This window comes from Bombus huntii, chromosome 1 (assembly GCF_024542735.1).
Source record: "Bombus huntii isolate Logan2020A chromosome 1, iyBomHunt1.1, whole genome shotgun sequence".
In the NCBI taxonomy this organism is placed as follows: domain Eukaryota; kingdom Metazoa; phylum Arthropoda; class Insecta; order Hymenoptera; family Apidae; genus Bombus; species Bombus huntii.
In genome coordinates, this window is record NC_066238.1 from 20,707,480 (window position 1) to 20,722,492 (window position 15,013).

General features: G+C 28.8%; 5 protein-coding genes across 11 annotated transcripts; 2 read left to right on the forward strand and 3 right to left on the reverse strand.

Annotated features, from left to right (window-relative positions):
• Positions 1 to 1,900: 1,900 nt before the first annotated feature.
• On the reverse strand, positions 1,901 to 2,714 carry LOC126878160 (39S ribosomal protein L33, mitochondrial). Its single transcript, XM_050640721.1, has 3 exons — positions 2,532 to 2,714; positions 2,167 to 2,270; positions 1,901 to 2,065 (listed from the first exon to the last, which is right to left on the reverse strand). The coding sequence occupies exons 1-3, from the start codon at positions 2,570 to 2,572 to the stop codon at positions 2,016 to 2,018; spliced, it is 195 nt and encodes a 64-aa protein (XP_050496678.1). The 5' UTR covers positions 2,573 to 2,714; the 3' UTR covers positions 1,901 to 2,015.
• A 121-nt stretch (positions 2,715 to 2,835) lies between these two features.
• Positions 2,836 to 6,078, reverse strand: LOC126873961 (DNA replication factor Cdt1). The gene is made up of 7 exons (XM_050635444.1): positions 5,944 to 6,078; positions 5,106 to 5,857; positions 4,774 to 5,026; positions 4,352 to 4,688; positions 4,063 to 4,245; positions 3,738 to 3,988; positions 2,836 to 3,664 (listed from the first exon to the last, which is right to left on the reverse strand). The coding sequence occupies exons 1-7, from the start codon at positions 6,076 to 6,078 to the stop codon at positions 3,296 to 3,298; spliced, it is 2,280 nt and encodes a 759-aa protein (XP_050491401.1). The 3' UTR covers positions 2,836 to 3,295.
• On the forward strand, positions 5,943 to 7,797 carry LOC126878105 (mpv17-like protein 2). The gene is made up of 3 exons (XM_050640573.1): positions 5,943 to 6,083; positions 7,007 to 7,168; positions 7,260 to 7,797. Exons 1-3 carry the CDS (start codon positions 6,066 to 6,068, stop codon positions 7,689 to 7,691), a joined length of 612 nt encoding a protein of 203 aa, XP_050496530.1. The 5' UTR covers positions 5,943 to 6,065; the 3' UTR covers positions 7,692 to 7,797.
• LOC126873707 (N-acetylneuraminate 9-O-acetyltransferase) lies at positions 7,786 to 12,589 on the reverse strand. Of its 6 annotated transcripts, none has more exons than XM_050635217.1 (12): positions 12,446 to 12,589; positions 11,124 to 11,267; positions 10,941 to 11,037; positions 10,616 to 10,874; positions 10,267 to 10,524; positions 9,960 to 10,195; positions 9,676 to 9,897; positions 9,280 to 9,601; positions 8,967 to 9,206; positions 8,602 to 8,892; positions 8,310 to 8,528; positions 7,786 to 8,203 (listed from the first exon to the last, which is right to left on the reverse strand). In XM_050635217.1, exons 2-12 carry the CDS (start codon positions 11,236 to 11,238, stop codon positions 8,078 to 8,080), a joined length of 2,385 nt encoding a protein of 794 aa, XP_050491174.1. In that variant the 5' UTR covers positions 11,239 to 11,267; positions 12,446 to 12,589; the 3' UTR covers positions 7,786 to 8,077. The 6 variants fall into 6 exon arrangements, with proteins under 6 accessions (XP_050491174.1, XP_050490941.1, XP_050490866.1 ...); XM_050634984.1 differs by having other exon boundaries at positions 12,438 to 12,585; XM_050634909.1 differs by having other exon boundaries at positions 12,396 to 12,544.
• On the forward strand, positions 12,469 to 14,937 carry LOC126878121 (ubiquitin-conjugating enzyme E2 W). Of its 2 annotated transcripts, none has more exons than XM_050640624.1 (4): positions 12,469 to 12,691; positions 13,330 to 13,680; positions 13,749 to 13,824; positions 13,966 to 14,937. In XM_050640624.1, exons 1-4 carry the CDS (start codon positions 12,650 to 12,652, stop codon positions 13,977 to 13,979), a joined length of 483 nt encoding a protein of 160 aa, XP_050496581.1. In that variant the 5' UTR covers positions 12,469 to 12,649; the 3' UTR covers positions 13,980 to 14,937. The 2 variants fall into 2 exon arrangements, with proteins under 2 accessions (XP_050496581.1, XP_050496588.1); XM_050640631.1 differs by lacking the exon at positions 12,469 to 12,691 and adding an exon at positions 12,973 to 13,008.
• Positions 14,938 to 15,013: the final 76 nt, after the last annotated feature.

The window sequence follows — 15,013 nt, forward strand, 5'->3', positions numbered from 1 at the left end:
CCATCTCTCCAACCTCGTTTTCCGTTGCGTACTGTTTCCTCCTTTACCGGCTGCTCTACCGAGTCAACCATAAACAACGGACGTTTTAACAATTTCGCTGTTGCATACCGCTTCGAAACTCATTGTACCGTGGAAAAAAAACCCGCTTAGTACTGAAGGTTCATTCGTTTTCTGATTTTTCTCTGCCTGAGAATTAATTTCCTTCCTACTGCAGGTTCTGGTATTATTTTCTTTAGGATGGCCGATGTAGTACCCCCTAATTACCACAGCTTGACCATTTACTTACCGCGAAAAATTTGAAAATTCAAAAACGGTTCTAATATTTGATGAATCCTGAATCCAGGTTTACATCTTAAGGCAACTATATAAAGTATAAGGGGAAAACGTTCATTTTTCGAGATTTTCCATTTTATAACATATTTTATTTATGAGAACTAAGCTGTGAAATGTCACCATAAGATACCATTAAAGATTTCATATATTGGTTGTTAAAAATAGGAATTCATTCTGTGTTGTAACAAAACATGGTTTTATTACTGTAAAACAATAAATATTTTATTAATCATTTTTTTACAATATCTAAATAAGGTACAAACTTCATTTTATGAACAATACAGCTCAATTTATTAAAACTTTTTGCAGTGAACCAAGATATTCAAACAGAATTTTGTCATATATTACATCATATATTATATATTACGTAATATTTCTTGTTTTTTCCCCTTATTGTTCATATAATCATTGTAATTTATATATTGTATATCTGTATTATATATAGTACCTAATTTTGACCTAATCCTAACCTAAATATCTTTTTCAATTGTGATGATACAAAAACGTTTTATACGTAATTTGAATGGTATCAAATGACCAATATTCTGCATGAATATTTTTCATCTAAGGTTATATTTTTTTAGAGTTCTAATGATGAAAGAAATTCATGTTTGTTTATTGAAACGCTTATAAAGAAGGAAAACATGAAATTAAGAACGGTGAAAAGAAAATCGAAGAACAGAAAAAGTTTTGCTTAAAGTAAAAGAAGAGACGCGGGAGATGTAGATGTCAGGAGCTGTCACATGCACAATCGTAAAAGATAGAGACGATTCAGTTGAGGAGAGAACCCTTTTGGTAGCTGCAACCCTCTTTTCTACCGACTACAACGGTCCGCCAAAGGAAATTGAATTGGCAACATCAGTAAACGACGCCAGAGTTGCTCCCGCGCTGCCGAAAAGGAAAAGAACAAGAAGGAGCAGGGCGAAAGAGAATACGAGCCAAAGAAGAAGTAGGTGAAACAGAGAAAGAGAATAGAGCCGTGTTTCACGCCTCGTGAATTTCAAACCGTTTGAAATCCAGGTGGAAATAATACAACTTTGCGTTCCTTGTTAAGGATCAAAGGAAACCTACCCCAATCTCGATTTCGAGGTCCTCCGTTCCTCTTTCTTCATCCTTACCCCTCTATCTATCTCTCTCGCTACTAGGGACATAAATCGAGCAAAATGTTTGATATCCACATTATGCTCTATTTAAAACCATTTACTATGACATCTCGCTTTTCACATAACAATTGATTCTTTTGTCTTGACTCTGCATATGTTCAGAAACATTGATCAATTTCATAAATTGGAAAATAGAAAATTTGAATTGAAAAATAGATAATTTACTTTGGAATTCATTACTTATTTTTTATGGAATTCATTACTTATTCATTACTTCTTCTAATAAATAAACCTACAGAATTAAGGTACTTGTTTCTTAGGAATGGAACACTAATTGGATATCTATTAATGAAATTGAGAAATTTATGAAAATTGGAGTTGATCAATTTGACTTCTGAAAGGCTTATATAGAAAAGTATACTGTTTTCAAGAATTTGATTAAACAAAATAATAAACTAGTCACATTCTTGATTAATTGAATATTATTTTATTTATCCTATACAATAATATTTGTAAAATTTAGTTTACAAGTGTTGATTGAATAAGTTATAATAGTGGAATCATTTCTTAAGTTAATATTTATAAACTCTTAATTTTCTTCAATTCCCGATAGAGGACACGTTCTCGAACTGGAAATATATAATTTTTCAATATAATTTGAAACTGTGCACAACTGTATACATACTACATAAATGTATGTAATAATTATGGGATACTAAAGTAAACTTACCATAAGGATCAAACCACACTCCTTCTAATTTATCTGCTAACCTATCTCGAATTCTTATATACTTGTGACCACTTGCTACACTTTCTACGAGTACTAAAATATGTCTATAAATGAAAATTACACGATATTAAGCAACTATTTACAATTTGATCATTTAATGTAAACATAAACATAAATTTGTATACATACATACATTTGTCGTGTGTATAAGAATGAATATTTTTTATTATGAATAGCTTTTTTACATGTAAAATGTTGTAATAATGTTAATCAAGGAGGTAATCTTTTAAAACAAGATATTCTATATAGAAACTAACCTAATCTCTACTTACAATTAAATTATATTTTGATTTACACATACTCACTTGCTTTTAACTTTTTTTAACAATACATTGGTTAAAAACATGATTTTTAGTTGTATGTATATATTTAAATATGTATACAAGATTTAATGTATATCACTGAAATATTTTTACACAAGGTTTTTACGATTGTGTATAAATCAACAAGGTAATAAAATAGGTTAGGATGAACTAAAAACCTAGTCAAATTTAATCTATTTTACCACTGATTAAATATGTAGGAAAAATATTCAATGTATCAGCTGTAGATAAACGAATTTTTACCGATATGACTTTTGACATTGAATAAACAATTATACAAAAATGCTTAAAATTTCGATTTTTATTGTCTATATAATAGATGACTTATATATAAAAGAGCAAAAAATCAAATAATTTTTCATCAAAAGTATTTAATATTTGATTGCATTGCATATGTTGTGTGTATATTTGTATAAATATTTGGCAATGAATTAAACTTCTAGTCTAATAGTAAACTTCTAAATTGAAAAAAATGTAATATGTGTGTATGCATATAATTATTATATAGAAAATTGTATTATCGTTATATAATACTAAAAATTTTTTTTCGAGCAAGAAAGAACTTGATTTATTTTTTTAATCATAACCGAATTACTTCTTGAAATAGAATTCTTTAAATACATGAACATAGTGCAATAAATAGCAAATATGTACTTTACAAAATACAAATGAAATTGTTAGAATTGAAAACCATATACATAATTTAATTTGAAACAAAAAGAAGATCAATAATAATGTAATAAACGTCATGATGACTTTACTTTGTCATTAGCCATAATTTCTAATCTTTTTATTACTTTTGTAAGATCGATTTCCTTTTGCAACTTCAAGTAATCCACTTTTCGAACATTATGTATGCTAGACCACGTGGGTAGCAGTTTACACAATAAACGTAGATGGTCCTCTAGTTCAGCAGGAGATAATTTAGCTCTAAACGAGTTCTCTAATTTGGTAATTACAAATTCTAACGTTAAAACTCCCTTTTTTTCAGCTACGAAAATATTACGCAGAACTTTCACTAATTCGGGTAATCTTGAATACATTATAGCCTCTTTTTCTGCATTTGGTGGACGCGTCATAGCCTCCAATGCTTTAGCAGCTTGTTTAGCACGAACCTAATGTATAACAAAATTTTCGTCATTAAAGTACGAACAAAACATAATGAAAAATAAAAATGAAAACATTTACTTTCTCAAGAAGAGCCTTTGGTATGCCTTTCAGTGCACTAGTAAGATGAAGATTCTTATTTACAGTAGGTGTGGCAGGTGGAGTATCCACAACTGTAATATTAACCTTTTGTACACCACCCTCGGTTTGGGTAGCCGTGCTTACTTCATCTTTTTTTGGAGAAACAGTCTTTGAAGTCATCTTTGCTTCTGCTAATCGCTGCAATGCTTTCTCCATGCGAGTACCGCAATTGAATAATGATTTTGCTTTATCTAAAAAAAACCATAAAAAATTAGTTTAAAATTTAAAGTATATCAAGTAAAGAGGTACATGCTTTTGTTCTTACCAAGAACATCTTTTGCACTTGTCATCCTTTCTACATTAGGTGGTTGTGGCAATTCAGCCTGTTCAATTACTTTACAAGTTTCAACATCAAATTCAGGATGCCAACGCAGAATCTTTTCCTTCGAGATGTGCATTGGTGTCTCCAAATTAAGTAAGAATTTCTCATGCTCGTCTTTTACTTTATCTGCACTCCAAAGATAAGGAAACGAAAGAAAGTTAAACGAAGAAAAGAAAAGAAAATTAAGATATTTATAACAAATCTGTCAACAATTTTTATACGAAACCAGTACCAAGCAAGATATTGTAAAATTTCCTTCGTCTGTCAAGTAATACTCGTGGTCCCATACTAGCTTCAGATGCTGTTTTCAAAACATCATCTGCATCTGGAGTATTTCTTCCATCTTTTTCTTCAACAATAGGTGTAAGAAGCAATTCATATTTATCCTGTTTAGATGAAGAACCAAATGCACGATGCTTCTCCTGGCTGTAAATGTAAGCATCCGGGAAAATGGTCTTCATTTGCGCTAGATGTTCCAACGTGAAATTTTTACGCAATAACTCTTGAACTGCAGGCTTTAGCTTCTTGAAAGTTATTGTTTCTTTACGATTGAACAGCATTGCAGAAACCTGTAAAATTGATAATGCAGTATGTAATTACAAATATATATAAAAGACACATATAAAACTAGTTTTTATATCAGAAATAACATACTGTATCTACGCATCTGAATGCCTCTGCCAAAAATCTATAATGATATGGCAATGGCAAACCAGGAGTGCCACTTTCAGCAATTGATAAATACTGCTGATACGCTGGTGCTTTTATTGGGCTACCTTTCACAGGGCTTGGGGTTGATTCTTTAGGTTCAAATAAAATTCTACGTTGAGGACTGACATTCATTAATTGTTTATCCTTCAAAGGACTCAATAACATTTTACTTGGAGATTTATAAGCCTTTTGTGGGCTGTAAATAACAACATGAATATTATAAAAACATTTAAATCAAATTATATAACAGAATAGAAATTTCACAAATATCTTACCTAACAGGTATTTCAAGTTGGATCTTCTCAAATTTCTGTATTTGCGGTTTCTTATCATTTTTATGCAATTGCTCTAGCCTTTGTTCATAATTTTTTAACCGAGCAAGAGAAGTTTTCAATTCCGAAAATTTGGAAGATTTAGTAATTTTGCTTTTTATATCATTTAAAGACAGCTCTTGCTTTGCCAGTTTGTCCATAGTTGAACTTTTCTTCGGCGTTGTACAATTAGTTAATGAACTCTCACCAGAATCGTTGTCCTTTTTAGGTGTTCCTGGAAGTTTCTTTCTTGGGCTCAGTGCACCTTTCTTCTCAAAGAGCACTTTCTTTATATCCAAGTCTTCTGTGATCTTTTGGAAGCTTTCTCTGATATCCACTTGGCCTTCTTCACTAGATGATTTCCGTGTACGTGTAACTCGTGCACGAACATTATGTTTTGGCGTTTTTTGAGCACTTGATTTAGGAGAATCAAACTGAATGTTCCTTACAACTGTATTAGGTTTTAACGTATGATCAGTCGCTAATTCTTTATCAGGTACCGCAACAATCTTCGGACTTAGTCCCATTGTTTTTTCTTCTTGAATTGGAGTCAATGTTCCCGATGACTCCAAATTACCTTCTTTAGTTGGACTCTGACTATTCACAACTCTCGATTCTTCCCGATCAAGAAGCAAAACTTTAGCCTTGTTTCGTAAATCGTCAGTTGCTTGTCGTTTACGTGTATTAAAATACGCCGTTACTGACGGCTGAGACATCTTTTTTATATACGAATATATATATGCGTGTGTATATACCAGAAGAAATCCGTTAAAATGTTCAAAATTCTGACTGAAATACTTACGGATTTCCAATCGCCGTAACCATCCACACCGATAACAGTGCGCGCATGAAGTCCCGCCTGTTTTGTCAGTTTAGGCGCCAAGCCATAAATTGTTATCTCTATCATAAGCGCGCGAAATTTAAATGTTACGCTCATTTCTGGTAAGCAAAAATTGATATATCGTTTCAAAATATAATATTTAATAAATGAAATATTCTTTATTATTATAATTTTCGTACATTTTGTAAATACTTGTACTTCATTACCAAATTACAAAAAAAATATTGCAAACAATTTAATAAGTAAATACTTAAAATGTATGTAACAGTACTTTGAACGACCCTATTAAGTGACTCTATTAATGACTAAATATTGTGGTGAATCATCGGATCGTAAATAGAAATATAAATAAATAAATAAATGCAATCTCACGTAACAAGATAAGTAAGCTAAAATAATAGTGAATCAAAAATCAAATAACTTACAAAAGAATGTAAAAGTTTCCCAAAAAGATTAATTGATCTTTAACAATATTCATGGTTTTAATTTTCCTTAATATAAATTTGATTTTTGATATACAATTTTGCATCTTTATATACAAAATAAGCATAATTTCCGTTATTTAGGTATATACAGAAGTTCATATAAACACGGTATTCAAATTTCTAAATATTCTACATCTAGATAAATAATTCTCAATAATTATAATATAATTCTGAATAATATAATAATAATTCTCAAAAATAATTTAAATCTAAATGCTGTGGACATAAGTTAAAGTGAAATTATCATATTAAAATACCTAATCTAACTTTTACTAATTTTATGAAACGTGTAGGACAATATTTGGTGAAAAAGATTTTTCCATTATAAATATTAACAAAAATAACTGTCAATGTTAAACAGTGTATCGAATGTTTATTTCTACTTGTGAGTTTATTAACTATTACTTTAATAATTTGCAATATTTGTTTTAATTAAAGAAAATTTTATTCATAAATGCAACAGATTATAAACTAACCTGTTATATTTAACCTCAAAATTATAGCTATTAAGAGAATTATTCCATTTTTTTCTTTTGTAGATTATGAGAATTACCAGAAATCTAATTTTAATTTTGAACAAAGTACCTGTAATTAAAGAAAAGTTATTTTCTCAAAAATATTTACTTTATACAAATGTAACAATATCTATTTCTCTTTCTGCCTTGGGAGATGTATTAGAACAACATTATGAAATATTGAAGGTACTTATTTCAAATTTTTATTCCAATGCAGTATTTCTTTTTGTTTTAATCTACAATTGAAGTATATATGTTATAATTTGTTCTATTATAGAATGAGTGGGATAAATGGAGTTTAAATAGAACTCGAAACATGGCATTATCTGGCATGTCTATTGGTATAGTATGTCATTATTGGTATAAATATCTAGATAATAGATTGCCAGGTCGTACAATTAATATTGTTTTGAAAAAGGTTGTTATAGATCAATTAGTGTGTTCTCCACTTTGCATCACAATGTTTTTTTTAACATTAGCTATTTTAGAAAAAAGTACTTGGACAGAATTAAAAGATGAAATTATTAAGAAAGCACATAAATTGTACATAGCAGAATGGGTTATTTGGCCACCAGCCCAAATTTTTAATTTTTATTTTCTGCCAAATAAATATAGAGTACTTTATGATAATACTATATCTCTAGGCTATGATGTGTATACTAGTCACGTGAAACATGATAATTTAATACACAATGCAAGAAATAATTAGCATTAATAAATTTTTAATATAGACAAATTATCTAAGTAAATATATAAGTAATAGATAATGATGTCATTTAAAGAAAATAATAAATAACTACAAGTTATAAATTGTATATGTTCTATTTATCAATCTAAAAGATGAAAATATATACATATAAATAATGTATAAATATTTTAGAAACAGAAACATTCTTGTGTTTTGACTTATTTATTTTCCTCTTTATAAAAACTAATAAAATAAGAAAAAAATAAATAAATACCAATTTCTTTAAATATTCTTCTCTTTCACAAAGCTTTCATGATAAAATGTTATGAACTTACACAGTTACTACACAGTTATATTTACATGTACATAAAATGTCTTTCATACAGTGAATCGTATAAAAATGCCTTTCAGAACATTCCATCATGAATACCAATAGGTACAAGCACCGCAATAAATAACAACAAGTTACGAGCCACCAGTCTCCAATCATTTGGTACTGCATATGGTGCTAGTACCTGGGTTAATCTATGTATCTGTCAAAGTAAATGAAATATTTATGATACATTTTAGATTCTATAAAGATCAACATATAACACTGAACATAATCAATTCCAAATATAAAAATAATTAAATACTTACTTCATGACTTGCACATATAAAGATGAATGATGTGACTAACAGATTTAATACTGGAAACCTAGGCAATAAAACTAATACGCCATGTGAATCTGCTGCCAACCAAATGTGACCTTGTGCGACTAGAGTTTCTAAGCTAATGCGACCTAAACCAGCCAAAAGAGCTGAGTGTTTGCCGCGTAATGCTAATGATGCATTTCTAAGCGCTATATATCCTATAATCTGTAATTAAAAAGTTGAAATTTAATCGTTTGAAAATAAATTTTGGAAATATTATATATGTATAGATAATTACTGGTATAAACGCAATATATGAGTGAATTTCTTCACATTCAGATACTGAATGACACAATATCGTAAAAGTAGTATAAGCGGTTAGAGAAATTAACGCTAGCAAGGAAGATAATGCAGTTCCTGGAATGTGATCTATCCTTTGCAAAACTACAAGACCTGCCCCAAAAGTTACACCCCAAGCCACACTATATCTATCCACCCTCCAACGTGACCACCATTCCCGTATATCGTCATCAGTTGTAACAAATAATGCTTTCCAAGGCCTTGTTACAAATACTTTTTCAAAGAATACCTATTAAACGATCATACATTGTACATTTTTATTATAATATATATCTTATATGTAGATAATTTATAAATTGATACCTCTGACATGTACAGTATTGTAATCATTGATACAAGACCTAAAAGTTTCAATGTGAGATAAAGCAAAGCTCTGGGTCCATATTCGTTCAAATTACCAGAATATATTCTTGGTGGTAGCCATGCTAAGAAATAAATGACTAAAAACCAAAATGAAACTAATGGAACAAAATGGTAAAACTGATATGGCCTATTCATACAAAGGCATAGAGACACTGTTAAGAAGTTTAGTCTAAACATTACCTGAAAAATAACAAATAGATATATTTAACACGTCATTCATATGCATGATAATTAATATTTTAATAATACATACTTGTGCAAATCTCACTAAAGAAACATCGCCTGTTTGCCAAAAATAACAAAAATGTCCATATCCAGAAAGAAATAAATAAGCAGAATTAATTAATCTTAGGTACATATAAATGGGCAAAACGTTCTTAGCCCCAGTAACATGATAGATTAACACTACAGCTTGCATTAATCCTCTCCACTCATCTGTTTGTTCTCGATTTAAAGTTCTTGGTCCTCTTTCTCTATCTTCAGTAAAAAATAAACCAAGTGCCAATATATATCCAAGTGGTAACCAAAAACTAAATTCACTGTAGTATTTATTCTCCTTCATGAAGAAATTTGTTCTAAATACGAATAAAAATTCATTATTAATAGCAATTATTAATAATATCAGATGGAAAAAGGTACTTTCATGTACCTATCGCATAAATAAAAGTAATATAAGATGATTGACAAAAGAGCCAATGATGTCATTAATGTATAAAAATCTTGTACTTTGGGTTGTTCGATCTGTGTAGTTTCAGAATTATTTGCTTCTTCAGTATTCTCCACCTCAACAGTGGCAACATGTGAGTAAGAAATTTCGGTTCGATATTGACAAAATTTTCTATACACCCACATTCCACCACCAATTACTATACTGTAACGAATTGTTACTTACTATTTACTTAACGTATAATATAACTATGTAAAAACGATTACCATAAAGCAAGTGCAGATAAGCTTAATAGCTGTAATGTTGTAGCTGGTTCTGGGTAACTGCAACAACTACCATCATCAAAATTCATATGATCATTACAGTAAGTATTCAACAATATTTGAACCTTGTGTCTTAAAGACAAAGGACTCGCTAAATATCCATCTGGACTCTGTTCTAACACACCTGCACCAACAAGTTTACTGCTTTCCCATATATGAGCCTCACTATGAGATAGTATCTGTGTGTAATCAATATGTAAACAAACTTTTTTTAAAGTAATTATCTATAAATTAACTAAATAAAAATTACCTTTATTGCTGCTTTATTACATAAATTAATCTGCCTGTTATCTATGCCTGATAATTGAGCTGGCAGTCTTTCTTTTAATACAGGATCTTGTAGCATCCATAAATATTTTGTATTTTTTTTAACTAAGAAGTCTACCGGTTGTACAAGTCTCACTAATCCCATGCTATACTCAGAATACAATTGAGCATCACTATTATTATTAGCAAGAATTGTTGTTGCTCCACAGCCTGAAATAATTAAGCTAGGTGCATCAGTTTTCTGAAAAGTAACAATTATTAGCATCCCATTATTAAATATGTATATAATTTAAATTGAATTGAAAATATTTATATTCAAAATGGATAATTACCATCCAGCTCCTAAGGTCTCCTATCATAAAATTATCCAATTGAGACCTCCATAAAAATTGTACATTTAATCTAAGTTGTGCATCATTAAAATTTAAATCAGAATTGTCCGGTAATTCTGTTAAATCTGACACTTTCCCATCAACTATAAATTGTGATATGAAAGATCTATACAGTTGTCTGACTCTAATATCTCCAATAAATGCAAAATGATTACGGTGGCCCATGAAAGCTAGATATCTTAAACATCTGCGACTGTCTCTATATGAAGAAAGAATATTTCTAGAAAATATAACACACATCTATAAATTTTATTTAAATTCTTACGTTTGTGTATAGTAATGCATCATACAGCCATACGGTTGCCATTCTTTATCTCCTTTATACCTTCCTTCTGTTAATAACCACTTACAAGAATCACTACCTACATAACATTCATAAGATTTATGCTACTAATGCAAAGTAATATAAGCAACATAAAAAAGATTGAAGAAATGTAAATATTTTTACCATATATAAGGTGCATTAATCCATGATAGAGAATAAAACACAAGACAAGTGCAGTAGCTAACTTTTTAGCACTTGCCACAGTAATTAAACTAATAAAGTGTTCTGCTGAAGTCATTAATAATTTATATTTTGATTACATTGACACTGGAACAAAAAGATTGTCTTTGTAATAAATTTTATAAGAATAGTGGTATAATATTTCTATTGCATTAAAATGTTTCAAAACTAATAAAATTGATTATTGATATATATGCATTCAACCAATACAAACATAATTATATAAACATAATTATCTACATATAGGTATAACTCATAAATTCTCTTAAGAATTATTGCATCATAATTGAAATAATTTAATGGATGGATTTAACCATCTCATTACAACTTATAACACAATCGTAAATTTTATTAAATTTATTTTATTAATTGATAAAATTAATAATACAATGAATCGTGTATTTATTTCATTGACAATGATTTCAAATAATTTATAAGTCCAACGTTCCCGGTCATTTCTATACCGTGTCATACCATGTAAATAAACAGAATGCAATATTTACAATATACCTAGAATCGATTGATTAAAACTACGGTATCTACGACTTAATCTCTAAACAAAACAAAAAAAATATTAACTGTTATATACGTCCTTTTTTACCTTCTACAATATTTATTTTATTTTTTATTTTTTTACAAAACCAGAAAAAAGACCAGGAGAAACGGAATCAGAAATTAAAAAAAAAAGAAATTAAAAGTACATATTTCCCTACTCAGTCTTTATTATACATGTCACAGTCTTTTTTTTTTATAGAAATAATTGTTTGTGTATAGTAAAAATTTATAATTTATATTAAATTATAAGACTTCACATGAGAAGAATTGATTTTTATAGGAGTCAAAATTACAAAATTATTGTTTTAATTCACTTTAATAAAATATTTATCTAATCAAATATCTAACCAATATTTACCAATTATTTGTAGAGAAAATATTTATAAAGATATTAAGTTAGAAGACTTTAAATGAAAAGAATTGATTTTTTGTTTATTTTAGAGTCAAGGTTACAAAATTACATATTATGCCTTAATCTACTTTAATCAAGTATGTACTTTAACCAATATTTAACAATTATTTACATAGAAAAACTTGACAAACATAATAAATTATAAAACATCAAACGAAAATAATTGGTTTATAGTTTATTTGACTTTAATATGAACGAAGTTGTGAAATTGTTGTGTTCTAATCTACATTGATCAAATATTTACTAACCATGGATATAGGTATAACAACAATCGTATATTATGTACTCGCCTTAGTACCTCTTGGGAATGCCTGTTAAATTTAACTGATTTACGTCGATCCCCACTACGCGTTTTCTGACTGCCGTGCTAACCGCTATTTTTTAACGCATAATGGCGTAATACTAAATTTGATAGAAAAAAATGCGATGCGCTCTGGCCGCGGCAACTTTACATTTTTCGATCGAGAAATAAACAAAGCAAAGTAATTCATGTTATGTTGCAATGAGCGATAAATCGACAATGGCGGCAATGTCCCCGTCGAAGGTAAGTTAGTAGGAAAATTTCTTTAATACATATTGGGCCTCTGTGCATCTTTATATTTTCACACGACACAATATTTAATTAAATTATTCGATTCTTAGTGCATTTTTACAAATTTGAAAAACTGTCGCCTTACATATATGTTATTATAGGGAGAATCCATTCGCATATTATTCATCAAACTCGGATGACGTTTTGTGTCAAATTAGACGCGCTAGTTCCTACCACTCTATCTCTATCGAGAGTTTTTCCCGTTTTTTAATGCTTTTTTATGAATAATAGGAATCTTAATTTTTATTATGCTTCCGAAAAATGATTCAGTATGTTATTCATTATATATTGATGTCAATTGGTTTTCAATATATATAATAATTTAAAAATCTCATGAGTTGTGCATGTAAAATAATTGAAATAAAATATTTATGGTCAGAACATGAAAATTATATTAGCATTTCTGAAACATTCATTTGAATGTGATTATTGAATGCTTAGAACTATAAAAATTTTGAACTATGATTAATAAATTTGAAGCAATTCTATTGAATTATAGGAGTTACATGTGTTTATCTATTTTTACTATATAGTTATATAAAGTTTGGATAGTTCTACATGTTATCAGTTCTATGTGTATATCATTTCAGCGGAGGTTACAAAAGGAGTTAACATCTTTAATACGCGAACCTCCACCAGGTGTACATGTAGATGAAGATCTCACTAGTCAAAATTTAACACAATGGATTGTTCACATGGAAGGTGCAAAGGGTACCTTATATGAAGGCGAACAATTTCAACTGCAATTTAGATTCAGTTCTAAATATCCTTTTGATTCGCCAGAAGTGACTTTCATAGGTGGAAATATACCGATACATCCACATATTTACAGCAATGGTCATATCTGTTTATCCATTTTAACTGAAGATTGGTCTCCAGCTTTGAGTGTGCAAAGTATTTGTTTAAGTATTGTATCGATGTTGAGCAGTTGTAAAGAAAAGGTAAGAAAGAAAATTTTTTATATAAACCTACTAAAAAGATACTTAGTGATAACTATTTTTTACTGCAGAAGAGGCCACCTGATAATTCCTTTTATGTAAAAACATGCAGTAAAAATCCAAAGAAGACAAAGTGGTGGTATCATGGTAAGCATCATATTATATAACATATAATTAATACATTATTGTTGTACAAAGTTTTTTTAAGATAAGATATAACGTTTTTTGATTATTTAATAAATATTTGTTACAAAAATCATGTAGCATTTTCTATTATGTTTTAAACAGATGACAATGTGTAACAGCAACTGCAAAAGTTATTAACAACTTGTCAATGTGCAGTTATTGCTGGACCAAGTGGAATGACATTTTTGTGTCTTAAGATAATTATTAAAGTTTCATAGATAAAATTGCTGAAGTAATTTTATCACATATTTAAAGAATTAGGTGCATAAGTTAGAAAACAAAAAAAAAAGCAAAGGCTGCATATTACTTATTATAATAAAGAAGTGATGTAAAATGTGTGAGTTATCAAATTATAAATTATTATGATGTTATTATAAATGATACATATTATCCTGCAGTTGAATAGGAAAAGTATAAGTTACAAAATACAAAAATGCAGCCAAGAGAAGTGCACACACAATACTGACAAGCAATGAAATTTCATTATTTGCGTAGGAAGTGCACTATAAGATGGTATCAAATTAATATATTACAGTAATCATTATTAAGATAGTATTCTTAAAAATATAGAATGTTATCACGCTTGTTATCCTTTTTATTTAATATTTCATCTGTTACTGTGTTATCAGTTTAAGTAAAAAAATGTATACGCAATTATTTTACCTGAATATTACGGTGTGCAATCTAAATTAATTATAAGCATAAATATTATACAATCTGATTGTGTAGTATTACTTAATTCTACATAATTTTTAAAGGCAATCAGGATGCTATTCACTATTTCACTATTTTTTAAATTGAAATATGTTAAGTTGCACGTAATTTCTCTAGAATTCTGACATGTATTATTATTAATCAATAAAACTCAACCTTTTATAGAGTAATGTAAGAAATTATGTCGATTTCTTATTATTGATACTACTAGAAATGCTTCAGGGGTCTGAATAATATTTGACTAGTACCGTTTCAATATTTTATAATGCTATAAGTTTAAAATAATATATATGATACAAAGAGTTTGTATTTGATAATTAATATGATACATTTCAAAATAAATTACTTAATTCAATGATACATTCATTGTAATTTAATTCGCATTAACTTCTCTATAATTTAATACGAAAATTAGCGAAATTAAACTTACCTACGT

What these genes read in the sequence shown, in the direction of transcription:
- LOC126878160 (XM_050640721.1), bottom strand. Translation starts at nt 2,572, where the DNA reads ATGTTTTTAACCAATGTATTGTTAAAAAAAGTTAAAAGCAA. An exon ending in TTAAAAAAAGTTAAAAGCAA is followed by an intron (nt 2,271 to 2,531) that starts GTGAGTATGTGT and finishes TTTCATTTATAG; the next exon opens with ACATATTTTAGTACTCGTAG. An exon ending in AGTGTGGTTTGATCCTTATG is followed by an intron (nt 2,066 to 2,166) that starts GTAAGTTTACTT and finishes ATATATTTCCAG; the next exon opens with TTCGAGAACGTGTCCTCTAT.
- LOC126878105 (XM_050640573.1), top strand. An exon ending in AACATTATGAAATATTGAAG is followed by an intron (nt 7,169 to 7,259) that starts GTACTTATTTCA and finishes GTTCTATTATAG; the next exon opens with AATGAGTGGGATAAATGGAG.
- LOC126873961 (XM_050635444.1), bottom strand. Translation starts at nt 6,078, where the DNA reads ATGAGCGTAACATTTAAATTTCGCGCGCTTATGATAGAGATAACAATT. An exon ending in CAACTTGAAATACCTGTTAG is followed by an intron (nt 5,027 to 5,105) that starts GTAAGATATTTG and finishes TGTTATTTACAG; the next exon opens with CCCACAAAAGGCTTATAAAT. An exon ending in AAGTGCAAAAGATGTTCTTG is followed by an intron (nt 3,989 to 4,062) that starts GTAAGAACAAAA and finishes GGTTTTTTTTAG; the next exon opens with ATAAAGCAAAATCATTATTC.
- LOC126873707 (XM_050635217.1), bottom strand. Translation starts at nt 11,238, where the DNA reads ATGACTTCAGCAGAACACTTTATTAGTTTAATTACTGTGGCAAGTGCT. An exon ending in ATTAATGCACCTTATATATG is followed by an intron (nt 11,038 to 11,123) that starts GTAAAAATATTT and finishes AATGTTATGTAG; the next exon opens with GTAGTGATTCTTGTAAGTGG. An exon ending in TACTTTTATTTATGCGATAG is followed by an intron (nt 9,602 to 9,675) that starts GTACATGAAAGT and finishes ATTCGTATTTAG; the next exon opens with AACAAATTTCTTCATGAAGG.
- LOC126878121 (XM_050640624.1), top strand. Translation starts at nt 12,650, where the DNA reads ATGAGCGATAAATCGACAATGGCGGCAATGTCCCCGTCGAAG. An exon ending in CGGCAATGTCCCCGTCGAAG is followed by an intron (nt 12,692 to 13,329) that starts GTAAGTTAGTAG and finishes ATATCATTTCAG; the next exon opens with CGGAGGTTACAAAAGGAGTT. An exon ending in TGAGCAGTTGTAAAGAAAAG is followed by an intron (nt 13,681 to 13,748) that starts GTAAGAAAGAAA and finishes TTTTTACTGCAG; the next exon opens with AAGAGGCCACCTGATAATTC.